The sequence below is a fragment of the Venturia canescens genome, chromosome 1 (assembly GCF_019457755.1).
Source record: "Venturia canescens isolate UGA chromosome 1, ASM1945775v1, whole genome shotgun sequence".
Taxonomy (NCBI): Eukaryota; Metazoa; Arthropoda; class Insecta; order Hymenoptera; family Ichneumonidae; genus Venturia; species Venturia canescens.
The window spans coordinates 28,327,098-28,352,691 of NC_057421.1; the positions used below are offsets into that span (position 1 = coordinate 28,327,098).

At 38.2% G+C, this 25,594-nt stretch overlaps 3 protein-coding genes across 8 annotated transcripts in view; 1 reads left to right on the forward strand and 2 right to left on the reverse strand.

The window, feature by feature from the left end:
* Positions 1-20: 20 nt before the first annotated feature.
* On the reverse strand, positions 21-5,642 carry LOC122405699 (uncharacterized). 4 transcript variants are annotated; one of them, XM_043410595.1, is made up of 8 exons: positions 4,648-5,219; positions 4,459-4,554; positions 4,217-4,329; positions 3,925-4,121; positions 2,856-3,274; positions 1,250-1,955; positions 650-884; positions 21-282 (listed from the first exon to the last, which is right to left on the reverse strand). In XM_043410595.1, the coding sequence occupies exons 1-8, from the start codon at positions 4,683-4,685 to the stop codon at positions 77-79; spliced, it is 2,010 nt and encodes a 669-aa protein (XP_043266530.1). In that variant the 5' UTR covers positions 4,686-5,219; the 3' UTR covers positions 21-76. The 4 variants fall into 4 exon arrangements, with proteins under 4 accessions (XP_043266530.1, XP_043266539.1, XP_043266556.1 ...); XM_043410604.1 differs by lacking the exons at positions 4,459-4,554; positions 4,648-5,219 and adding an exon at positions 5,256-5,642 and having other exon boundaries at positions 1,250-1,961; positions 3,925-4,143; XM_043410621.1 differs by lacking the exons at positions 4,459-4,554; positions 4,648-5,219 and adding an exon at positions 5,256-5,641 and having other exon boundaries at positions 1,250-1,961.
* Positions 5,643-7,453: 1,811 nt separating this feature from the next.
* LOC122405718 (lactosylceramide 4-alpha-galactosyltransferase-like) lies at positions 7,454-14,763 on the reverse strand. 2 transcript variants are annotated; one of them, XM_043410634.1, is made up of 4 exons: positions 13,227-14,763; positions 11,455-11,851; positions 9,154-9,364; positions 7,454-8,923 (listed from the first exon to the last, which is right to left on the reverse strand). In XM_043410634.1, exons 1-4 carry the CDS (start codon positions 13,417-13,419, stop codon positions 8,654-8,656), a joined length of 1,071 nt encoding a protein of 356 aa, XP_043266569.1. In that variant the 5' UTR covers positions 13,420-14,763; the 3' UTR covers positions 7,454-8,653. The 2 variants fall into 2 exon arrangements, with proteins under 2 accessions (XP_043266569.1, XP_043266578.1); XM_043410643.1 differs by lacking the exon at positions 13,227-14,763 and adding an exon at positions 11,926-13,136.
* Positions 14,764-20,837: 6,074 nt separating this feature from the next.
* Positions 20,838-25,594, forward strand: part of twin (CCR4-NOT transcription complex subunit 6-like twin) — a 458,979-nt gene continuing 454,222 nt past the window's right edge. The window contains exons 1-3 of one of the 2 annotated variants that reach the window (XM_043433500.1): positions 20,838-21,006; positions 22,526-22,841; positions 23,164-23,339. In XM_043433500.1, the coding sequence (XP_043289435.1) occupies positions 22,534-22,841; positions 23,164-23,339 (484 nt within the window). In that variant the 5' untranslated portion in view covers positions 20,838-21,006; positions 22,526-22,533. Of the gene's footprint in view, positions 21,007-21,592; positions 21,790-22,525; positions 22,842-23,163; positions 23,340-25,594 lie in introns of those variants that run through there. The other variant, XM_043433501.1, reaches the window with a different exon arrangement.

The following is a 25,594-nucleotide window of genomic DNA, read 5'->3' on the forward strand; positions in this document are numbered from 1 at the left end:
CGAATATTCATAAAACCAAATTTCTTTTCGAATTCACTTCCTTTATTCATAAATATCATTTTCACAATCTCGTATCTCAGTAACCAGGAGAAGTTGTCGGGCTGGCTGGTCCCGGACTCGGACTTCCGCTCGGCGTTTCCGGTACACCGAGCGTTCTCGCCAAACTCTTCAAGCTTCTTGGGAAACATTTCGTTATTATCGAGTGTTCAGGCCCGAGTATCGCGTCAGCCATGACACCGAGGCGTGCCCCACTCGCGTGCCTGTGAAGTGTCATTGACATATCTGTAAAGAAGGAGCTCGATCATTTTCCTGTCTTCTCGTTCCACTCGTCAAAAATCTCACGTCGAGGTCGATTGTTTTTAAAGTTTTGTTCGATTGGTATACGAAACTTTAAAATACAGTCGAAAAAGCTTTTTAATGTTGAAACCGGCAGTAATTTATAAAATATTTCAATCATTCCCAAGAAAAAACTTGTGCCTGAATAATTGACGTCTCGATTATTCGACGATAGCGAGGCCTCGCACGCTCGTTTCCATCTAATTAGCCAAGTTTTACAGTCTGCCAGCTGTTTTCACAAATTCGTTATTCTCGATCCGCTAGATTATTCAAATCAATAACAAAGTGTGATGACAGACTGTGGCAAACTTACTACAATTTCCCTGGGGAGGACTCCAATAGACAACGGCATCAATGCCCTCGACGGGCATATCGCCTTCCACGTGGGTGAGCGACAGAGAGTATCTTCTCGACAAATGATTGAGCGCTATTTTGAGAAACACGGAGGGCAAGCAGGCCGTTAAAAGTCCTCTCGAACTTTCCGCAGCTGTTATTGCGTAAATAGCGCTCTGTCGGGATCGAGCTTCTTGCAAATTTTTCTTTGTCACCTGAAATATTAAATTGCTGTTATTGTGCTCAGCGCGTATGATAAGAAGTTTTAATGTGATACGTTTATCATTTTATGTTTCCAATGAGGGTTCAATGAGCGTACAAGAGGAGTTGAAAAAAATGTTTGAAAGAAAAAAATTTTTAGTTTTGAAAAACCGGAAAACGTACACGGAGAACAATTGAAAATGAACGACGAATCATTGATTCGAAAAAATGATTAATAAAAATGTTTCATTTCGATCGGAGAATTCTTTGATTTTGTAATTAAAATGATCACCGAATCGAAGGAATTTCGTAGTAAAACTTCATCCTCGATTTTGGAATTTGACAAGCTGCCGGAAAGAGTTTAAAATTTCTATAAAACCTGTAAAATCTCAACAAGGTCGTCCTCGAAGAGTGGCGTTCTCGTGGGCAGTGCAAGACAGAGCATGCCTCTGGGCGTGTGATTTTTGACGAAAAGTGCTCTCTGACTGACGAAATTAGCAGTCGCGAGAACATTCTCTGGCATCTCGACCCCCGAAGATTTGAAATATTCTTTCAACGAGCCCACGACCGCCGTCAATAATATTTCGGTTTCGGTGGCTCCCGTGAGGTTGGAGATTTTTCCTAAAATATCCCCGTCGATTTGGTCCGACCACGCGACCACTTTACGACCGCATGGCGAAATTGTTTGCAAGCTGTTCGACTGAGCGTGTTTCAGAAAAATTTCGTCGACGATGGCCCGCGGGGCTCCAATCGCTATCCACGTTATCGAGAGTACTTCAATGCTCGCTTCCATCATGAGTGGCAAGTAGAAAAACAGCAGCGATGTCAACGTTTCTGGATACTGGTGCTTCTGACTGGATCTCAGGGCTCTCAACTCTCGTAATATCAAAATCGGGGTTTTGAGAGTAAACGTTACGATTATGTAACAAGCCCATTCCATCATCGAATAAACCATGTTGAAGGGATTCAGTACCCTGATTATCGCACCGATCAATATGGTGAGACTCAAATTGCGTTTCGTCGATTCTCTTTTAAATATTGGCCACACTTCTGGAACGGTGAATCTCTCAGATTTTCTGTAATTTCTAAACCAGTCTTTGTCATTGTCAATATACTTTCTTCGGAACACTCAAATAGTATATTGAATCATTTGCTTTTAAGCTGAGTAATTTATGTTAAGGTAGTTCATGCACGAAACGATTTTCCTAGAAAAGTCTTGATATTTACACAGAATTTCAATGAGCAGTCGACTGACGAGCATGTCAAATTCTAAAGGGATCGTCTTATTGGTTATTTAGATAAAAAAATACGCAGGGTTATTGAAACTATGCGTTAAAAATCGTTTATCTTTTCACATAACGAATGAACGCTTCTTTTGAAGTTTATGAAAAAATACACAACAACAATGAAGTATATAACGAAGGTCTGGAAAAAAGTTGGAGACGATTGTCTTACTAATAACAACAATATGTTACGTTAAAGATTGAACGAAATTGGTGAAATGAGCACTCGTAACCTCACATTTGCTCATTTCGGCATTTTGTTTCTTCTTGGCTTGGGCTATTTCTGTCATACTTTTTTCTTGATCCATTTTTCTTTGTGTTTTCCCTTTGCGCTCTGTGAAGTGAATTTTTACATAAAAACTAAAGTATTTCAGTCAGGGACGAATGAAATTTTGGGCTCTGTCAATCATGGATCCCCGTTTAATTAACGGCTTGTATAATTTCATTCGCCAAAAAATAAAATGAAAAAATGTATTTACAATTTCGAACGAATAACTCTGACATTAATTTAGAGTGGTAATATCTTTAATTAGAAAGTAAAAATCGACCGAATTAGGACACCCATAAAATACGATCGTACGGGCATGATCTACCTTAACAGGATCGATGTTTATTTTATTGAAAATTTCAGTGTCAAGATTATTCGTGTGGATTCAATGTTTTGCGATGGAAATATTAGTAAAAAATTCATTCGATATTCACCTTCCGCACTCTTTGAGAGTCGAAACAACAGCGATAACGAAAATTTTGAGAAACTGGAAAAGACCCGGCGGCTTTTTGAGGATCTCAGGTTTTTCGATGGGATCGTTGTTGCACAAAAATTCGTTCCAATAATTACTGAAGCTCTCGGTCAGCTTCTGATGGAGTTTTGGCAAAGCCGACGGCTCGGTGTACAAGTTCGTGAATGGAGAATCGATCTCCTGACATGCCCAGTTACCGGGGGAGTATTTTAGTGGCAAAAAATCGGCGAGGCTGAGATGCTCTTGGTCTAAGAGCAAGTGGTGTGCTCGAACGAGGCAAACTTGGCTCTCTTGTCCACTCACCAGGCAATTTATCACGTGAACTTGCCAGGGCGATTGAGCCGAGGGTAGAAACTTCGAAGTAACGTCACTCACAAAGTCCTAAGAGTCATTTTCTTTCAACTCAAGCTATTTCGTAGATAATGAGTATTAAGGAGGTTGAACCGTATCTTATGTTAAAACTATTTTCCAACTTTGCACATTAAAATTTTTTAAACAGAAAGCTTAAGACAGTATTAAACTTCTGGCGGGATATTTATTGTTGAAGTTAGCAATTTTTTGAAAGCTTCCATAAGAGCCCATGTTTAACCTTGTCATTTTCAACAATGAATATCTCGATTACCAGGCGGTGAAACCTCTCCAAATTTTTCATACATAATTAAGCGCTGTTCAAGAAGATTCGCGTAAATTTTCAATTCATTAATTTAGAATAATAAAATCTAATGTATTTTTCTTATGATGTCCTATATATATCGCTTCAACTTCCTTAAGTAACGAGAGAAAAAAAACATTCGTTAATAAAAAATGCTACAATTTTTCATCATTCAAGTGATCATCACTCATTCGACTGTTGAAACTTCTCACCCTGATAAAATTTCAGAAAAAAAAGCAACCATTTCAACAGCGATTATGAACCACCACCATGATACAGATTAAAAAACTCATAATTTATGAAAAGTCTGGAGTCATTGATTTGGAACTGCTTTAAAATGACACTCTTGGAAAGAATTCTCAATGAAAATAATATTTACCTGGATATTTGTATCAGAAATTTGACGTCCCCTGTAATAACATGGCGAACTAATGAGATGATCATCCATAGAAAAATCATCGAGATTTTTCCAAGCATAAAAACCGAATTTAGTGGTCAAACCCATCCTCATGAATGGTCTCGTCGTTACTAAATGGGAGAGATGGGATCTCACGTTGTCTCCAATCGTCTTCCCTTCTATGAGTAACGTGTAAACGCCCTGAGATAATAAAATAAACGTTTCAAAAGGATTCTCGAAGGGTAATGGAATGTAGGGAAAACTGATCGTTCACCTGATTTCGTCCATGGTCGAGGATACTCTGAATACTGTTGCTCTCGACGAAAACGTACAGAGGATGTCTCCATTTGGCAAAACGTAGCCAACACCTTTTCGACCACTTGACAACTGAAATTTCAACTCGTACAGTTTCCATTTATTATTTAGGGATTCTCTCTATCGTTGGATTGCATCGAATCTTAACACACAACTCTAACAATATTACTTTTATAATATTAATTACAATATTACACATACAAATATCCAAGACGTTCAGTCTTATATGAGTGTAAGATATTTTCAAATCGAGGATATTTTGTCTCAGGATCTTTTGACCGTACACTCAATTTTGGGCTGGAAAGTTGAAAAAATTTTTTTTTACCAAGACCTCGTTTTATTTGAACAAGTTTCCATCATTTGAAAAATGGGAAATCTTATGAGGCGTACGAGTTAGTTAATGATGCAAATTGAAGGAAAAATCTCATGAAAATTTAGCGTTTCGCGGCTTAACTGGGTCAGCGAGATTTCTCTTTGTTTCCAGTAATAATGCAATCGCTGTTCTTTTCAGTGTTTTATACGAATGATACTGCGTAGACTCTTCGAAGCCGAGATAAATTTTTTGAACGAGTTCTTCCGAGCTCCCCGTTTTTCAGAGCGAACAGATCGCACCAATATTTTAAATTAATTGTGCAGTAAAATGCCACCTTTTTTGTCACTTTTGAAATTTTTCTTTAAAAAAGCATACAACTTGGCTGATTTGCAATGAAATTTTCACTCGGAAGCAACGACGATTAGGATCGATAAATGTGTTTGATGTCAGAGACGAATTTATCGGTGATTATCAGTGATTGAGAGCGAGAGAGAGTTTTATCATCGAGACAAAAACGTCATCATAAAACGAAGAGTTGAATGAAAGAAAAACAAGTTATTGGAAGATGCAAGCTTCATCGAGGACAACAATAAAAGACCCTGATTGTCAAGAGTGACGTTGAAACGTTCTGCAAAAAAACCATCTAAAACTATCGCGAACGAGTCGTTACTTCGGAGCAATGTACCTGCGTAACTGGTCAAAAGTAATGGAGCGAATATGAGGCCGAAAAAAGCGCTGGCGACGACATCGATGACGAACTTTAAACCGAATAAATTGGACATTTCGAGGTTCGATCTCGCTAGAGATTTATCAACAGATTACTTATCATCACACTCTAGTTCCATTGAGATTCGTAGTCGAAAAGAATTTTTGCAATGCACTATTTCTCTTACACTATGGGAAATGAGGTCAATACGATCGAAGGGTGAAATTACAATTTTTGAGATACATGAGTGCACATATGTTTACATATCTCGAATATGACAGTCAAGGATCGCGCACGAGATAAAATTACGTAATTATAGCAGCGAGTATACAAGACACGCGAGCACGAAGCTTCGAGACTGAAAGCGTCGTCTCGAGAGAACGATCGTCTTCGTGGATGTTGATCAGTGACCTGTGACCCCACTTCCCAAAGGAGGATTCGGACGCATGTATCGGAGATAGAGGAAGCTCGTTCAGAAACAAAAAACTGTGGAGACGTTCTCTTGGAACTGAGGGAGGGAATGCCTCATTTTTTTCTCCTTTCATCTGTTCCGAGAGGGAGGGAGAACAAGATAGAGATCGAGTAAGAGAGGGAGAAAGAGAGAGAGAGTGACAGACTCACGTCGATTACGAATCTTTGTACAAGACTTGGAGAGATTTGCTCGAAATTGTTACCAAGTCTTAAGATTGCATTGTTATCGACGGCCTTTTCTGTCTTCCTCCTCGCGGCCTTTGATCGCTCTTTATACGTCCTATATTTACATTTTTTTTCATTCGATTTGCCAGCGTAGACGGAACAATTCTTTAATCTGCCACATCCCACTCGAATTATTCATTTGAAATAGTTATTTCAAGTCAGTTATGATTTTGGACGATGAATGGGTCGTTGAACATAATATATTATTTCTAATATCGATACTTTCATGTTTTGGCTTATTTTAGGTTGCATGTGAAACGGAAGTTCAATTCTCCAAAAGTAGAGTTATCTTCGTACTTCCATATCTCGCCCGCTTAATTTTCCAATTTCAAACATAATTTTCAAGGTTTCCTGTCGACGGAATTTCCAAAAAAAGAAATTATTTTGTCACTTTCGATCATTTTTATAAAATTGCTGCAATTTTTTTCTATACAGAATTACTGAACCAGTCACCACTTTTTTCTCGTTTATGAATTTGCTTTTAACTGGCAATTCATGTATGTTCAACATGAAAGATTATCAAAATATTCAAACTATTATGCGACACCACTTTCGTGAATAAAAAAACACTTAATTATCGTATTTCATCCCTCGAACGGTTCGTTATCATCGGTTCAATGGTTTTCGAGTGAAAAGTAATCAAACTATCTTTAGCAAACGGATCTAGGGAGATGAAGATTTTAAGGATGATCGACCTAAATGACAGAATTAAAATAGCTTTTAAGAAAATCTGCAAAAATAGAAAAATCATTCGAAATAATGACGTAATGTCACAGTCATTATTTGTGGGTTTCTTTGACAAATAAGATAACATCAATAGTAAAAAAAAGTTATTTCAACGGAACCTCGCAACTTTTGTTTTGTATCTTTGAAAATAATTTTTATATCGAAAGAAGTGATGCCTGAATCACTTTTGTTTTTACTAATTGTTCGTTGATTATCGTCACATTAACGTCTTTTTTATTGTCCCCGTTGAATGGTTCCGATGACCTGGTCGCTTCGAGATTCAGGATCATCGCAAAGATCACACAGTCAAAAAAATAAAATATGCTTTCGATTGTGGACTTTGAATTCTTTGTTGTCTTCGTATCAAAGAACTGTGAACTTTATTGATATGGGAATGTCTTCGATTAACGTCGATAAGTAGAGACGAGTTATTTCTCAATCGATAGTTCATTCATACTTTTGTATAATATTTCGTGTTTTTTTGTCTACACCATTAGTGCTTAAATAAAATAAAAGATGACGGTTTTTGTGCTCATTAACCTCACTGAAAAATAATTCGTTTTTAGCAAAAAATATTGAAGTACTCTGAACAATGGATACTTTCTTAGCAAAGAACTTTCTTATTATGACGAGGAAATGTTGACCTCCATGTTCCATCTAATTCAATGTTGAACGACATTTAAGCATATTTTACGTGTTCGCCGATGTTGGTCATTGGCATTATTGCTATTTCGAAACAATTAAGAACGAAAGACTCAAGATATTTAATAAATTTTTATTTGTTCAGATAGAAACCTACATCTCATTTCATGACAGTGATGGGCTTTTTTGTTATTATTCTTTCTATGAGCGACGTACATCACTTCTGGCGGGTTCGGTAAAACTACGTTTTGCAAAACAAAAGTTGATCCACACTTGTGGCAATTTTGTTTCTTCCAGTCACTGTAGTCATGAACTTTGAAACAATCTAGTTGTCTATAATTTTTCGTAGATAAATAATTATGTAGAGGGGTGACCTGAGCTCGAAAATACGTACACAAAAAATACGTACTTTAATACTAAAAAATGCTTATTGAATATTACAATTAACATTGAAATAAGTAGTTAAAGATTTTGATGACACATTGTAACGAATCGTTGGCATGTTTTCCAAAGATATCGATTCCATTTATTCTTATTGCTATTTAAAAAAAATTCTCACTTTCAGTGTAAGAGTTTAATCGATAGTATTCGCAGTCTTAAATTTTCATTTAAAATATATACTTTATACCATTTGTATCGACCTTTTTGTTTGAGATCAACTTCACAGCTTCGATTAACGAAATGACAGTTCTCTCGAAACAGCTATCTTTGTTATGAGCAAGTGTTTCGGAGCCTTTAGAAAACACTAAAAAAACTATACGCGTCAAATTTGATAAAAAAATTAACCGATAAAAAAGTTTTTGTTACCAAAAGTGAATTTTCTGCCAACACAGTATCAGTTAAGGTTTATATAGGCCTGAGTTTTTTCGTTAGTTCAAATTCCTTTGGTAGATATCGTCCGAGTAGATTTTATACGTAGGCATTTATTCAACTTTTAGAGGTGCCCCTCGTATTAATTTAAATGACGACAGATAAATTAATGACATGAAAAAATGAACGCGAGTATTTAAAGATTCCGAAAATTTGTATTTTGACGGAGGATTGTTTTGATATTTTTTTACTTCATTTTTCTCTCAGTGATATTCATTGTGCCAGCATTGAAAATTTTGCACGCTCTTCTCAAATGGCACTGCCATAGTATAAAAGTCGATTTTCGACCGAACGTTTCTGTAGTCACTTACTTAGTACTAATGAAAGAGCTGACAAGTTCACGAATGTATAAACGGTGAGAAACGATAATCACGTCGGACCAGCTGACATTAATTGTTTCATCGTTTGAAATACTTTTTGTACGTTTTTTTGTTTCTCTCGACTTACAATGTACTTCCACTGTGTTTGTAAACTTTAGGACAATAGTTTTTGGCAACAATATCATACGGAACTCCGCTGCCGATTTTGACACTCTCTTTGGTACTGAATTGGTTCCACACGTGTATTGCTTTGGCTTTGTTTATTTTCTTCATAGTTTCGTTTTTATTGTCTTTTTCAAAATACTGCTTCCACTTTTTGTACTCAATTGGATAAAAAGCTGATGGGGAAAATACTGTGAAACCGTGACAACGGGATTTCGTCATGTCCTTGGCCTGTGAAACAAAATTTTCAGAAATATTATTTACAACTGCAAATTTCATATTCCAAATATTGAAAAAAGCTATCAAAGGTGCTCGAAGATCCAAGTTTGGAGCAGCAATGGCAGTTCAGAATATTTCTTGATTCGACAAAGAATTAAAACTCAATTTAAATAGTGACATTTTCATTAAACTCCTTTTCTCTCAATGAGCCGATAAAGCGTTTGATTTGATTTGACCCTTACATATTTAATGGCGCAAATTTTTTGAAGAGTCCTCGTTATAACGCCAGGTCCATTGTTGCCCCAAACGTCACCGCGAAAGTTTGTTTTGAGATCGCGAATGCAAGCATCAGCGAATTGCCGCCCGAGGCCATTGGTCCCAAAGCTCAAAACTCCTGCAGCAACGTCCTCCGAGTCCTCGGCACCGGCAAAGTTTGTTAACCCATCCAGAGATCTGTGTACCAAAAAAAAAAAAAAACGTTCAAATTTCCGTTTATATTCAGCAGTCAAAAATATTCGATGTTTACTCGACGACGATAAAAATAAAAATTTTCGAAATGTCACTTTTTATTCAAAGAAAATTACAGATAAAACTTTTAATGCGGTCAACAGGGAGCTTTCACTGCATTGAAATGCAGAAATAGATTTCAGCACTCCACACAATTGAGAAAACATTTATTCACGGTTTGTAGCTTCGACTCACATCACAACTGTCAAAATCTTCCTTTCAAATTATCCTGTTCTATCAGACATCGAGGTACGAGGCTGAAGTTTGCAACGTTCGAGTCCAACGAAATGTACGAAAAAGAGTACCAATTGCAAATTTGGCAGGGATTAAAATTGAAGATTTATTGAAAGATCAAACGAGTCCGCCGAGGGCGGGCGAAGTTCGATCACAATTATATTCCGAGCCTCGTTCTCGAGATTACGACAGTAATCGAGAATATCTTACGATGTAGTTACCCTCGTAGTACGCTAGATGTCACAAACGTTTAGAGTCCCGAAAAAAGAAATCCCTCTGTAAAGAATATTGATACGTTGGCTGTGAACCTTGAAGAGGGCTGTGAATAGACTTAGCATAAGAGGACACCTAGTGGCTTTTACTTGTACTTTATAGATATTTGATAAAATCAAAGATTAAGGTTAAGGAAATTTGTATACAACTACTAGTGGCTAGATGGGAAATTACTACTCCCAAGGCCTTCCTCATTTATTTTTGTACTTTTTCTCAATAAAAAAAAAAAAAGAAAGAAATCCCCACCCTTCTCCGACGGGTGCCTACTACGCACCTCATATTCTTCAGAGTAAGTGAAATTATCTTTTTTTTTTTTTTAAAACTGTTCGGTCAACTCAAGGGATATAGGGAAGGGGAATAAAATTGAAGAATTTTCCTTGGGCGGGATTGTAATGGGAAAGAAAATGCGGGAACGCATTTATCTGTTCCCGCATTTTCTTTAACTGCTTTTCTAAAGAGGCTATTATTACCTCCTTATTCTTCCTTTTGGGCATTTTTATGCTGTAAAAGCACCCTGTCGAAATTTTGTATAAACTAATCCGAATAATTCAATTACAGTGGATATACTCTTGATCGCTCTTAACACGTCTTTACTCTAGCGCACAACGAAAAGATATGAGGTGCGTAGTAGGCCAACGGTCGGAGAAGGGTGGGGATTTCTTTTGTCGGGACTCTAAACGTTTGTGACATCTAGCGTACTACGAGGGTAACTACATCGTAAGATATTCTCGATTACTGTCGTAATCTCGAGAACGAGGCTCGGAATATAACTTAAATTATTCGAGATTTTTTTTTAGATCATTTTGTTGTACAGCGTCATCGTCAAAGTTCTACGTACTTTAGCTTCACAAACAGTAACAGAATTAACCCTTAATAGTCACACGGGGTATATTGGACCCCAGCCGTTTTTCGACCGACGATACCAAATAGAAATTTCGAGAAAATGGGACTTGTGGTGCCCTCGGTCGATAATTTGACCCTTGAGAAGAGAGCCTCATCGTTGTTATTTGAAAGGGCCCGTTAGTTTAGTTTTGGTAGTCGATCAAGTCAGACCGTGCGAAGATCCGGGGTCCGATCCACCCCAGCGTGACAAATTTAACTAATACTATCTGAAAGCGTGATTTCTCAGGTTTATAGAACGAGTTGATTTTTTTTTTTATTGAAAATTACGATTTCTACATCAATTTTTGTGAAAAAAGTCATTTTTCCTGCATTATTTTCTTTGACATTTTTTTTAATATTAAAAATAACACGAATAGAATAAAATCGTTATGGTCGTTTCTTAAAGGTTCAAAATACATTGCAGTATTTTTATTTTATTCTTTTTTTACAGTTTTTCAATTATTCATCGTCCCCCAATGTGAGTGGGGTACTTTGGACCCCGTGTGACTATTACGCCAGAAACTTGAGGTGTGACTAGTAAGGGTTAAGAGAGTTTATTTCTCAACACTTTATTCGTTCAAATTTGTGCTGCTGATACTCAATCCATCGTCAGAACAAAGAAATTGAAGACGATCGTGAGAACTTACGTGGTTACGACAACGTCGAGGTCCAAATAAATTCCTCCGAATTTCCAAAGTGTGAGATATCTGAGTATATCGGACATGTGGTTTTTGGGCCATCTACTGGCTCTGAGAACACCGCTGCTGTACCAGTCCTCGAGGGGCGTATTTCGGACGTAATCGTCCATGAGTATTCTTCGTACTCTTACATTTTCGTAACTCGTCAACTGTTGTACGATTTCTCTAGTCCCATTGGACAATTTCGATGGGGATAAGATCAATAAATAAACCATCATTTGCGGGTTCATTAGCGCTGCTGACTCGACAGCACACGCTTCACGCGACGTCAGTGATATTCCTTCGTCACCGAAACACGATGTTTCGTGAAAAAATATGCTCCTCCCGGGCTTCGGCATCTCTGGCTCTGAAATCAATTTTTCCAAGGATGAATACAAACAACATCGACTCTTCTCGAAAAAACAAACCTTGCCTGCTTACAGAGCATAACAATGTTTACGTGGTATCAGTTCGTTTGAGAAATTTATTCGATCAAAAAATTCGCAGTGAGCACAGACGAAGCATAATTTCTTCAATTCGTTTTATATTCTTAACCAGCCTTCCTATACAACTGTCTTGACCTTTGACTTATTTCTTAGGAAGAATTGCCATCCGAAGAGGAGAAGGAGGCCACATTTTCTCAGGTCACCCTGAGAAATCGATAAAAACAGGCTGGAAAGTACTCAGAAGCTTTATGCAGAATATTTTATGTTTCGTTTGATAGCTCGAATTCGCATGGAAGCTGCGTGAACTAAAAACGTTCCAATACGAACGAGTATTATCAGGGTCGCAAACAAAAATGATTTTTGTAATTATGTTATGCTACTTATTTGCCAGTTTCCTTCACTGTTTGGTATTGATCCCTTTCCCATTATTTCCGAGGCCATTTTACGCCGACGGTTGTTAAGGCTGAGCCTAAAGTTCCGACTCATGAAGAGGCGTTGAAAAATACAGCAGGTTATTCGAGAATTCGTATGCGCAACTTGTTTTATAAAATGCTAATAATAAAATTCTGAATATTCTAAGTTTCTAGGAATAAAATATAAAAACGACGAATAATTTATCCTGAAATTCTAAGAATTTGTATAAGTAACGAGGTACATTTGAACGTCGATGAACTTCTGGATAATTTTTTACTGCTGGTCAAGTGCTTTGAGCATCGAACTCGCAGCTATTTTTCATGTTCGTCGTTCATCATCTGGTATAGCATTTTATGTAGCGCGTACCATAGCTTCTTTCTTTACCGACCTTTACTTGCATTGATTTAAAACGTTTGCGCCATAGGCCGCTATGACTTTGAAGCGCTCCCGTCGTTTTGTTGTCGCCTGAACAAGGTTATTCTTTTCATTGCATTGTGATTTTTTCTGTCGATTTCATCTTTTTTTCCAACGTTCTAAAATAGCACTTGCCCTTTTTTTCAATCAACTTTGTTATCTTCCGTAAATCCAACAGTTGCTACGTCGATCTTCGAAGGGCCTGCTTCCTTTCAAAATCTACGAGTGCCTAATTACAATCTAAAAGTCAATCTTTTCGAAGTAATGTGTGGTTCGGGAGGAATTCGAATTCGACTCGGTTTCGAATGGAAAATTTGAAGCTTCTTGGTTACTGACAAACTACAGTACAGAATCAATTTTTCTTTGAATTTTTAAGCTTCCCTGAATCCGAGTTCTTCAAATGATAAAAAAAAAAATGTTCAGCCGAGTAGAAACATCAGTAGAGTTCGCATATAAAAATGAACATACCTCCCTTGGAGTTGCTTGCATAAAAGTCTTGGACTCCGTGCATCGTGGATGCCTCGACATAGCAGGATATTTCGTGGCCGTTGGAGAAGCCAAAAAAGGGTGCGACCCGCGTTACGAATTCGTGACTCGTTACGAATATAAACACAAATGCAAGGGTAGCACACAAAAATACATAAACGGGTCGTTTCCTCATTTTTTAAATGTTTTCCTCCCGGTTACGATTGTTTCTACTTTATTCCCACGGCAGTCATTAATATTGCTTCTCACTTTAGTACTTGTTTCAATGGATATCCATCGAAATTATTCGTGTTCAATTTCGTAGTTGTCGCGGTTATTTCCTTCGGAAATTCAATTCGAAAGATGCTCTAAAAGTCAATCACGTGTTTATACAATTTTATGGTGATGGCGATCCGATGATAACCCTTATTCATCAAATCGTTTAAAGATATCATCCGAAATTCGCAACTTGACTATTCACAATCTCGATTATGATTTCGGTCAATCTTTTCATTCATTCCGTCGTGTGTTTGCACAGTCGAGCACGCAACATTATATCCAACGTGGAACATGAGCTTGGTCAATCTATTTCATTCGTTCCGTTGCGTGTTTTCACAGTCGAGCACGCAACATTGTATGTAGAAAAAATCTTTATTTCGTCGTATCCATTGATTCCGATCGAGTCTCTCATGAGTACATCCGCTTGAGAATTTAATTGATGGAATGATTCATAAAGTTTAAATCCACCACGACATCTCGAAATTCCCAAGTTCGTGGAGTCCGTAGAGTCGAAAGTTCAGTCAACGTTTCCTTTCATATTCAATCACCAGTTATAATGAAAACGAATAAAACAATTAGAGGCTTAAAACACGAGTGACCTGCTATGACCTTCATATCTAAGGAAGGACTAAGCGGCATGTAACACTCTCGAAACACGCCGGCGAGGTTTTTTAACCCACAAAACGAAACAGTTCGTTTTCTAAGACGGTAAACAAAAAACTTTCGCGTTCACTGTTTTGAAAAATAATTTAGATGAGCAAATGGTTGACGTTTTTTTTTTACTGCATGATTTTATGAAAACAAAGAATGCTGTTGTAAATTAAAAATACGAATCACTTCAATTTGATGAACGTGTATCCATTCGTTCAAAACGTTACTTTACACCGCACTGGTGTTTATCACAAAACATTGAAAATCGAAACAAAACAAATCACAACACCGAACAATCCATGACTACGGACATCAGCGGCGATCAACAAAGTCCTCTGTTACAGATTTTTCAGAATGCCTCGTAGAATATATGTAGTAACACTCCTGTCAGTAGTATCCAGTTCACTTTCCTTCTCATGTCGTGTTTTCTTGTTTTTTATTACTGCTCTCTATGACGCGATTCGCCACCGAATGATCTCTCTGGTCTACAGTAGACCGAGTGACTGCTCCTCCATCCCTTTCCCACTACGATGGCTCTCTCTCGCTCTTTTTCCGTAGATGCGCGTTTGTCCGCAGTCGGCTCTCCCTTTCGCGCCACAACAAAATCCGAGCGATCGAACCTCTCTAACACGACGCATGCGTCTTTATTCCGAAGTGATGATTTGAGCTCTTACTGTCAACGAAAAGCCTTTTTACATGTTTTTCTTACTTCTTACTCTTCGATTGACGAAACAATTGGGCTATTTTTTATATCCATAAGCAGCTGATGAATATTTGTAAATTGAGGTTATTAACTGCACCGTTGAGAGCTTCTACGTTCGTGAGGGTCACGAAAATCGACTTTTCGTAAATATTTTTATTCTCTGCAGTGTTGCCCTCCGTATGAAATCAACAAAAACATAATTCTTCTAGCTCTTTGTCCATCCAAATTTTGTATTCCCAGGAATAAAACAAAATATTTTTTGCTATGAAAAAAATTGTATTTCTCTTCAGTCTTAAAAAATGTTCGAAAACGAGTCTACTTCATATGCAGCTCGAAGTGAATTAACCTCAAAAAAAAATGAGCAGTTTACAATTGCAAATATCTCTTCGCAATGTTGATGCAACGTTAAAGTTTACTGTGATAAGAATATATTCGTAACAGTCGGACTATAGAGGCGTTTTCACAAAAAGTCTATACGATGATTGATCGACTTAGCTTACTGAACGGCATAAATAAAAGATTCGATCACATTTCGCTATACATACTGATACACGGTATAAATACGAAGAACGTCGGCTTCGCTTTAAACGCGCGTGGCTCAACGCGTCTTCCGACCCCCACCCTATCTTAGTGTCGATTTCGAACCCCCTGGTGCTTTATCTTATTATATCTCGAATGTAACGAACGTTCACAATCTCGCTCTCGGTTCCATCAATGCTGTACAACATTCAACAAAGAAGCTATCGAATCGGTGCTTCGGAAATTCCGAGTCGCTGAATGATGGTGAATTTAAACCGCTCGCAGTTCCATTGAAACTAAACATAAAATGCTTCAATTATTAATAAAGCGAGCGAGTACGAAAAAAAGTGTCGACCAGTTGAAAAAAAATGGTCACGATTGAAGCATCGACGAGTTTCCTGCCAACAATAAATTCTCCAGGTTCGTAACGGCCGTGCCTGCGGAAAATGAAACGACGATAATTCTGACGTTGCTAATGAGTCTGAACTGCGTAGGCACAGATAAATAAAAAAAATGGAACGAAAGATTACGCACAGGAAGTTTCTTTACGGTTGAAGCGCATATCGTTTTCTATTTGCTCACGTGGCCTCCCGAGCCTGTTCACCGTGGAAGGAATGACGTCAGACATCGCGCATAGTATTTTCAATTCGGAGACGTATCGCTCCGAGGAGCAACCTACCGACGGGAGAAGGCGCTTAAACGTTTCTGATAATCAATTGCATCAACTCCGTACCTCGTTAACCGTTTGGTCATGGACGTTTCGCTATTGCGATTACGATAGAATTATGAACCGTCGACCGGTGGGGATGAGAAACACGAAGAGGAAGAAAACTCAGTTACGACGATTTTGAGACTGAATATTCGACACTGGACGAAGAATAAACTGCGCGATGTTTTGATTTTTTTTTCTATGCTACTAAAACATAGTCCCCCGTGCCCTTGAAGGAGCTCTGTTGAGAGACTAACGGGTGCTGGCGACAGCGTAGAGGTTCCTCGCAGGGGTCACCCAAAAAAATCGATATTCCATTGTGTAGTAGGAAACGAACTGAATTTCTCGGGACAGATGGTTTCGACGGGTAAGTGCAATGTGACAGGGCGGAAATGGTAAGGAAAATGTTACGTCGGTGAATGTGGCAATCGAGGAATGTCTGTTTTCATCGTCTGACTGATTTTGTTTACTTTTTCAAGCAATTTCGATTCTGCTCGTTGTTCACTCACATTCGTCGCAGTGTTCGCGTTAATTAAATCGTGTCACGCTACATGGCAAATACAGTGAATAATTGTACTGCAGGAAATCTTATCGAACGAATAGTTGGAGCGTGCCGTCTGAAAATAGGACGGTTGGCATGCCATTTTTAGGCCCCTAAACGAAGCAGGGAAAATTTTCTTCGCATTCGACGAACAACGTTTCACTGCAGACAAAAATGATACCTAAGTCTCGCCAGGAATAAACATGGACTGCGCTCAGATTTCTTAAGGGGAATGAAGCCCTGCCGACTTCGAAAACGTTCGTAATGTACTCGCATTGTTTCTCCGGCAGTTTTCCTTCAAAGGGCAGCGGACTTACTCGCAGCTCCTCTGAAAATGTGATCGCGTTGCCTCATGAAAACTGCTCGCGTCGCACAGGACGTTTCGCTTCCCGAAGTTTCGTTACAACGTACTCTGCGGCGATGTTATCACTCTTTTGTTGTGTTATGGAAAGCGTTTTGGGACTTTCATCTACGTACAGGGACAAGCACATTCGAAAGTGCTTCGGACTCTTGCCGATTATTCTGACTAAACGATTGGCGATGAAGGTCCCTTAAGTTCTATGACTGCAGGAAATTGAATGACGTGGGAGGCATCTGGCAAGTGGCGAAGAAAACTCTGAGCCGACGAGCCATTTTTATTACACCTTCAATCGCAGCACATTTCGTTGCTGTCAAAAACTCTACCGTGGGTCACGATTATTTTTTATTAGACAACGATAAATTTCAAAGGATAGTCCATTATACATTTCAATTTGATGATATCAATTAAAATTCATTTCGTTAAAATGCTTGTGAACGCTCAGATACGTCACACGGTCTCATGAATACTTCATTGAAAATGAAAGAGCCACGTGCGAAGGCGCGTGGTCGTCTTATTTTTATACTGCTTGAAAATTCCATTTGTAAAGGTTCATCATAAACACTGTGCGAGCACCCTCGAAATTATCCCTTCTCGAAAAACATTGACCGGAATATATATAAAATCTTCGATATTTTCGACCTCTGATGAAATCCACAAATTCCTTTTCCGCCAAATTTCAGTAAACACGTAGGAGATTATGTGCATGTTGAATCACTTCTCCCTTAGATTCTCGACGTGAGCACAGTTGCATGTGTTCGGGATCGATTACGCGAACGCCTACAGCACGACTTAACGGGGTGTAGGAAATTTGTTTAATAAATGAAATCGGGCTGTTTATTACAACCTTCTAAAATTTATTTTAATCTTAAAACTAGTCTTGACAAATCTTTAACATGAAAAGGTAGATTATATAAACTTGTGAAGACTATTGTTCGAGTGACGCGAAGGAAGAAGAAGGATTACAAATTCGCGGAGTGTTGCACGATGCGTTGGGTTCGAAGATTCGTGAACTACTGGTTATTTTAATGGTGGATAATGAACTCGAAGAAAAATGTAGAAAGGGAAGGAGGGTTACAAAAAATATGGGAAAAAACTTGGAAAAATCCGCTAAATGGTTAGACAAAGATAGACTCTTGTAAGCCGGACCAAATGTCGCGACTTACCGTAGAAAAATGTGTTTCGGCTTCAAAGGTAATGCTTAAATGACAAATCGAAATGGGTAAAAATTATAAAACTTAAGGTGATCTATCACTTGCGCGAGTGTGAGAGAGATAACTGCAAAATGGTTGTACGGTTTACTCGGACACCCTTGATTTTTTGAGAAAAATAAAAGTTACACCTTGTTCTCTGATAAAATGAGAATAGCGTGTAACTCATATTTTCTTTCAAATATCAAGCTACACGGAATAAACCGTGCAACAGGATTTTCACCGACTGAACAAGTGACAGAGCACCTTAATAAGATGCTGCGTAGGCGCGATTTTTATGAGGGTCGGTTCGGAAGGATTCTCGGCTCGAGGATTATCGCGCGTACGCTCTAGCATTTTTTCTGACCAGGGCTGGTCAATACGTGTTGAGACCGAACAGCATGTGTCTTCGGTGAGATGAATAACCTCAATCGAAACGGTCAAATGTGTACGAAATAGTGCCAAACATTATAATTCTTACCGGCGTTTTACATCCGTCTCTCGATTTTCCATATTTTTTCTTGATCAAAACTGTATTTGCAAACAAAAGGAGGAAGAAAAATATCGCAGGCGTTTTTATTTCATGTCAATTATCACTCGGCTAGTATTTGGGACATTGTGGATATGGTTAACGCGTTAAATGATGGATGTCAGCCGATATAAAATACGTGCATCGGTGCGGAACAAATGCAGTAATTAGTTTTCCCATATGAAGGACGTTTCGCTTCTTCGACTCCGCCTCATTTTGTACATTCCCGAGAAAATACTGATACACGTATAGCTTGGATACAGAGAGGAATTAAAAATGAGAATGTGATTGAGTTATTACTTGACCGGACATCCATAATGACAGTTCGGACGAGCGATTGTATAGGGAAAATGAACGATTCAGTGCAGATAAGGCAGCACGCAATGCTGTTTTGTTGTCGCCTGATGTTGAATTGACGAAGAGTGTAATTGAGAGCAATAATCGTTGGTTTGAAACGAACACGTAAGTTTCTGACCAGGAAAATTCATTATTGTTACGTCTGACGCATACACTGAATGTCACGAGGTGACGGAAAAACTGTGTCGGGATTCATGTATTCCTTTAAATGTTACACGAAAAAAGAAAACGTCATCGTAATAACGAGCGAATTTCGTATTGTTCATCGAGCAATAAAGTAGGAGGTTATGGTTGGTTTTCGAAATCACACAAGTAATTTTCGTTGACATGGTTTCTTTTACCGGTTTATGGTAATTTTTTGTTAGCAACCTATTTGACCGGCGGGAACAACTGTTATCAACGGTCGATAAAAAAGTCAATTTGGCACACGTACGTCTCTATCGGAAAACATCTACCCGAAGTCAATTCTACCAGAAACATCTCTACCAAAATTAATTTCTACCCAAGAAAATATTTACCTTTCACCTTAAATTTATTTATAATACATTTTTACCGATAGAAACGAGCTTTTACACATTCGATAGAGTTGTTATGGGGTAGTGTTCGATCAAGGTAAAAATGGATAAAATTTAAAAGATTTCGGCAAACACGTAACGCTCGTTTAATTCGGTTGTCTTACATAAAATACTCCGAAAGAAAAGTTTTAATTAATCGAAACCCACGAACTAATGACAAAATGTTCAAGATATTGAAAAATAGTAAAAGTTGATAGAAAGGAATGGATTTGGTACAGTTGGATCAACAGTCGACTGTTTCCCAAGCAAGTTGAAGCGTCCCAAGCATATCGACCACAAGCGTTGGATGCTTGTATGAAAGCCATTGGACAATTTTTCATCTTTTCGACTCGGCCGTTATGGAAGAGTGCTGGATTTAAAGTCGAAGTGGCGCAGAGGCTTTTGCCCGTTTTCTCCAACTTTAATCTGAGTTTAAACTCGGTTCATCTTATCTCGAAACTATATGAAAAAAATTGAACCAAGTTTGAACTGCGTCGGAGAAAACGGCCATTTGAGAGGCAAATTTGGCGGATGCTTTGAATTCATTGCTTACAATAGGCTCTTCTAAACAGATATGCCTCATCAATTTCGATTTATGACATGTTTACATGACTCCTAGACTCCTACAACAAGGTAATTATGCACTTAACGCTGTAAATTAGAAAACGTAATTTTTGCGTTTCTTCGAAACTATTATTCTTTCTTATTTTTTTTAAATTTTCATCGGAAGCAATTTCATCATGTATTTTATTCTTGATGAATCTCTTCGTTATCATTGAACGAAAAAAATGTGAGAAGTTTTACAAGATTACGAGTCCGAAATATGTAATGGAAAATTTTAAAACGTGAGCTGGAAAACACTCTTATATCTAATGTATTAGTGAATTTTCGATACAAAACAGCGCTTGAATCCGTAAAGCTGCTGTTTATCAACATTGCATGCATAAAGAATATACCCATTGAGTTTAAAAAATACGGAGGTTTAAAGTCGTTTGTGGAATAAAGATACAGATCTCTAACTCGATACCTGAAAACCCGAAACGTGATAGAAGCGTGTAACGTTGGCGATAATGCGCGTCAACGTGTGGTCAGCGTTCGCGACCCCCCCCCCCCCCCCCCCCCGCTCGCTTGCCGCACAAATGTAATCCGGTAGTTGGTTGGTTGATGCTGCGTATGTCCAGGCAACGATTCGCGAATTCGTCGAGTGTCGGCTGCTTCGGGAAGTTCCGTGCTACTAACATTCCTATCACAAGTTTGTATGATACGTGATCGGTGCAGTTGATAAATGGAGGATTTGTGTTTGTCAAGGTAGTTTTTGTTTACGCGTTTCATTTACACTCGGAAAAACAAACTCCCCGTGCGGTCTTGTGTGTGCGTTGAGAAGTAGATGAAGGTGCGTAAAATAAATCATTTGTTTTGCAATTACTTTGAAATTTCAAATTTTATTATTATATTTTATTGCTTGAATGAAAAAAGCATTATCCCCAGAGTTAACTGTGTGTTCGAACGATATATCGTTCAACGCTTACTGTGGGAAAAAATCATCCTTTTTCCAAACATCCATAAAACGTCTCGATGTCCTGACATAAAACATAAATATTTCATGGTGAAACTTGTTGTTCCCAGTACTCCGACTGACAGACTGCTTTGTTGTAATTTCGAAAATCGAGAGTATGTGGCGAGTTTGAGTATTTTAGTCGCCGGTAAAGCTCGTGTGACGAAAGTCAAAGTTTTTCAGTGATAAACCGCGAGAAATCTATTTCTTTGTAAAAACAATCGGTGGTATTTTTTTAGGCATTTTTTTATAGCCATGAAAATCCACAAATCGTAATTATTGTGACATAACCTTACAAGTTAACGGGCCTTATTTATCGTTACGACACGATTTCGTAGCGACGAAAATAATACTTACGTCGCGGTTTTCCGTAATTGTGCTGAAACTCGTACATCTAACCTAAAATGCAGTGGAACAGTAGAGTTGTGAAACTAATTACGAAATAAAATCGTCGCTCCTTCGAGAATCTGATCCATCGAACTGTGAAAACACCCACTATTCTCAAAAGTACAGATGTTATCCATTACTTTTTCTGCAAAGTCAGAAAACAAACTGTCGCATTCCTCCGTAATCATTTCAGGGTTAGGACACAGCCTCTAAACAAACCGTTTCAGTAAACAGGTATCAGGCCAAAGTTGTACTACAGCCGTAACCAAGTGAACTAAAGTTACCTTCATGCGGATTTTGTCGATTGAAAGCAGAATCTTTCCTGAAAATTTCAACGATAAATTTTAGTATTTACGCCAAAAAAGACACTTGTTGATAGATCTAGAATAGAGCAGAAAAATTTGAATTCCTTTTCCGATTCTTACTTATTTTTCTGGGCAATGAAACTAAATGATAATTTCATTAATGTGAATTGACTAGCTTAATTTTTCTCCAGAATTTTTTGGAGTACAAACGTTTGCGGTGATTCAAGATTCAATGATATGAAGATTCTCCAATGTTTTTTTTGGACTCCTCCGTCAACATGGCCCTTCCTCCAATTGTGGTTCGTTGCGAGAATTCCTTTATGTGGGAGATTCCCGTGTTTAGAATCACGGTAAACCAAACACAAGATTTCCTTGCTCCTGTTTTCCCTGTATGCTCCTTCTCATCAAATCATATGGGTTGGTGTCAACGAACATTGCCAGTTTCTTCTTCAGGAAATTTTCTCCCCTTCCTTTCTGAAAGGAAGAGTTACTGTTTTTCAAATCAAAACTCCTGTCCATTTTCCTGCCTATCCCATGATATTTTATTTAAGCAATAATCTCAAACTTTGAAACCATCCCTCGACTCCTGGAAAACCACCAGAAATTTGTTGTAGCAAACGTGTTCTCTATTCGTTTCTAATTTTCTTTATTCTTTGTACCAAAAGGATTTAAGATGTCCCGCAATAATAAGGACAAGTATGAGAACTCCAATCCGCGCCGAATGCACACTATCATGTCAACGGAAGATGCGAATTCGGGAAAGAAATCTTATTGGCCGGAGCTGGAGATAACAGGAAGCATAAGGAATCTTAGTCCGAATATGTGGCAATTGACTCATTTGACTGCTTTGTATCTCAATGACAATAGTCTTCAAAGGATACCATCTGAAATTGGACGTCTTATACATCTGAGAACTCTAGATCTTAGTAACAACAAACTTCGTAGTTTGCCTGCTGAGCTGGGGGATCTCATCTATCTTAGGTACTAATATACGTCTTCTATTGATATTCATTTTTCTAAATCTACAACATTTGATAATTTTATCACGAGTTCATCGCATTTGGTTGTTAAAATAGATGATGTCACCGCTCATTAAAACATATTTTGCAATAGCAATTTACATTCCTATCTTGAAGGTTTGAAAAGACCTTATGGGACTTTGGAGTTCTAAGTGATTATTTTTTATTGATATGTAATCTAGTATTCATTTTTTTACATGGCAACTATGCTGTAAGATAAAAGAAATAATCGATCTTGCAATTAATGTAGTTTTTAATGAATTTCGTGTTTTTTTATTTCACAGGGAGTTGTTATTGAATCAAAACTATCTTCGCGTGTTACCGTATGAAATCGGAAAGTTATTCCAGTTACAAGTGTTAGGCCTTCAAGGAAATCCACTGAGCAAGGAAATGATGGCGTTGTATGGAGAACCATCGGGGACCTACAAGCTGCTGTCTTACATGCTCGACAACTTACAAGGTCAGACGAATTTTACGTTATCAAGAATTTTTATTAACGGGCTCAATCATACCATTTTACGATTTTTTTAAAATTCAACCCTGCCATACTGTTTTACCGATCGAGTAAACAATTTGGCAAAATATTCTTCAGATGGCGTTACTAATGCCATGAAGAATTGGACTACAAGAGGAGCTACATTTCCATGGATCTTACCACTAATCGCTTCATTCACAATTTTCGAAAGTCCACAATGGCCTTCTTGTTGTCTCTTTTCGGGCCATTGTTAGGGGTTAAGAGATTGCGCTTCAGTTGACTTGGAGAAATAATGAAATTTTCAACTGCTGCGACACGATTTTATCGAGGCTTCTTGAACATATTTCTGCGATACTTCTATTCATCGATATAGCAATTAATAGTAGAGTCCTACCAATGAAGATTTTGTAATGTCCGTTATTTGTAGATTACCACTGAAGATTTGTGTAAGATTATTTTCGATTCGCGTAAAATTATTTGAGAAGAATATCATCTTCTGAAAAGTGAAAGGTCTGCAGAGTTAGAAACAATGCTTTGAGATGAATTTCAGTTACATTGAATCTACGTGGTTAAACTTCACGATTCCACGTTCCCCGTTCATAACTTCCGGTTTGTGTTTTCTATGTGAATAATAATTTTCACGATTTTGTTGCGAGAATATTTTTTCATATTAAAGGTGTAATTAATATTCAGAATTGTAGCAATTACATTTACTACTTAATCTCAGAATGAAGGACGGATAAAATTTGAAAAAATTCGAACACTTTGGATATTGAATGGCCAGATGATCGTGCAAAAGGGCACTTAACTCGACGATAAGAAATCGACATTTACTTGGAGGAATATCGATGAAATTTGCTAAATGATCGACTACCTCGCCCTTCGTTGGGTCGTGTTCTTGATAACAGTAGATTTTATCCACTTATAAGAGAAAGGGGGAAAAGAGCATTAGAGCAATGCTGGATAGGAGCGAAGAAAAGAGAGAGAAAGAGAGCAGAAACGAGAGGGAGAGTGTTAAAGGATGAGAAAGACAGAGAGACACGCCCGCTTAGCACGGAGCACATTAGTGCCTACATAATTTCATTTCTTTTGACATCGGGGTCGAGTGGGTGTGCCAAGACGCGCGCAGGCGCTTGTTCCTCTTGCTTGGGTGGGTGGATAAATTGCGCGGGACCCAATGTTTCGCGGGTACACTTTCAGACAGGATGTGGCCTAGGCAAAGGAAAAAGAAAGATGAAAGAAAAGACAAAAGTATCGAGCACAAACAAGGAAGCGGGTTAAATGATCACGTGGCGCTTTATCGAAAGGGATACGAATAAGATGGATACATACATTGAAATGGAAAGCGAGATACTTCGAGACGGTAAAAGGGCGTTGCGGGCTTCGGGCCATTGTGTACAATATTTTTTCCGCAATTTATTCACCGATTGCCTGAAAGGTCGCCGCTGTACACGATTCTTATTCTTTTTGTGCCTTTTATTCATTTTCATATTTTTCATCTCTACCGATTTTTCACCTTTTTTCTTTATCATCTCTTTCCTCTCCATTGTTCCCTGACTTTTACCATTCATTTGTAAAGCACCGACCGACTGTGGCCCATCATCTTCTCGCCGGATTGCTACGGTCAGACACGACTTATGACGTTCGGATAATCCTAAGTCCTCGTGCCCAACACATACACTTCCCTGTGGTACCCATATTTTCCCTTAGTCATCCTACATCTTCACAACGCTTTACGCCCTTCGTATACGTATAACGTCTTCTCTGCTGCATACAAACGCCCCTCTCAAACACGCAGGCTCATCGATTATTTATAAAATTGACATACTGCAATTTGTATCCCTTGCACAGTGACAGGCATTCGTTGTTCAAGTTCGTATTGAATTATTAAATTGAGGACACTCAATTTATAAGTAAAATTCAATACGTTTTTCGGGTTATTTCTTCTGCACTCTTTTACGTTGTCGGTCGCGTCTCGTGCCTTGTGTCACTTATAGTCTTGGCCCTTCATCCGTCGAATCACTTTTTTGTATAAAATTCTTCACATCCTCTGTCATTCCTCGCATCACAAATCTTTTTATAATACTTTTTTTTTTCTATACACACTTCAGGTAAACTACTTTTCTCTCCTACCTTCCTCTACACGAGTTCTCAATGCCTGCCCCCTCCCTCCCCTTCTTCCCTTGAGTTCAAAGCACTAAGCTGAATTTAACTCTTGTCCTCGAGATCTTGACTTTGTA

Excerpts from the sequence above, each read along its gene's own strand:
- LOC122405699 (XM_043410595.1), bottom strand. The coding sequence starts at position 4,685 with ATGAGATTTTTCCTTCAATTTGCATCATTAACTAACTC. Across the intron at positions 4,555-4,647 it reads TTTGCATCATTAACTAACTC|CCCAAAATTGAGTGTACGGT; the intron begins GTACGCCTCATA and ends TCAACTTTCCAG. Across the intron at positions 1,956-2,855 it reads ACTCTCAAAGAGTGCGGAAG|AAATTACAGAAAATCTGAGA; the intron begins GTGAATATCGAA and ends AGACTGGTTTAG.
- LOC122405718 (XM_043410634.1), bottom strand. The coding sequence starts at position 13,419 with ATGAGGAAACGACCCGTTTATGTATTTTTGTGTGCTACCCTTGCATTT. Across the intron at positions 11,852-13,226 it reads TGCAAGCAACTCCAAGGGAG|AGCCAGAGATGCCGAAGCCC; the intron begins GTATGTTCATTT and ends AATTGATTTCAG. Across the intron at positions 9,365-11,454 it reads CTCGACGTTGTCGTAACCAC|ATCTCTGGATGGGTTAACAA; the intron begins GTAAGTTCTCAC and ends TTTGGTACACAG.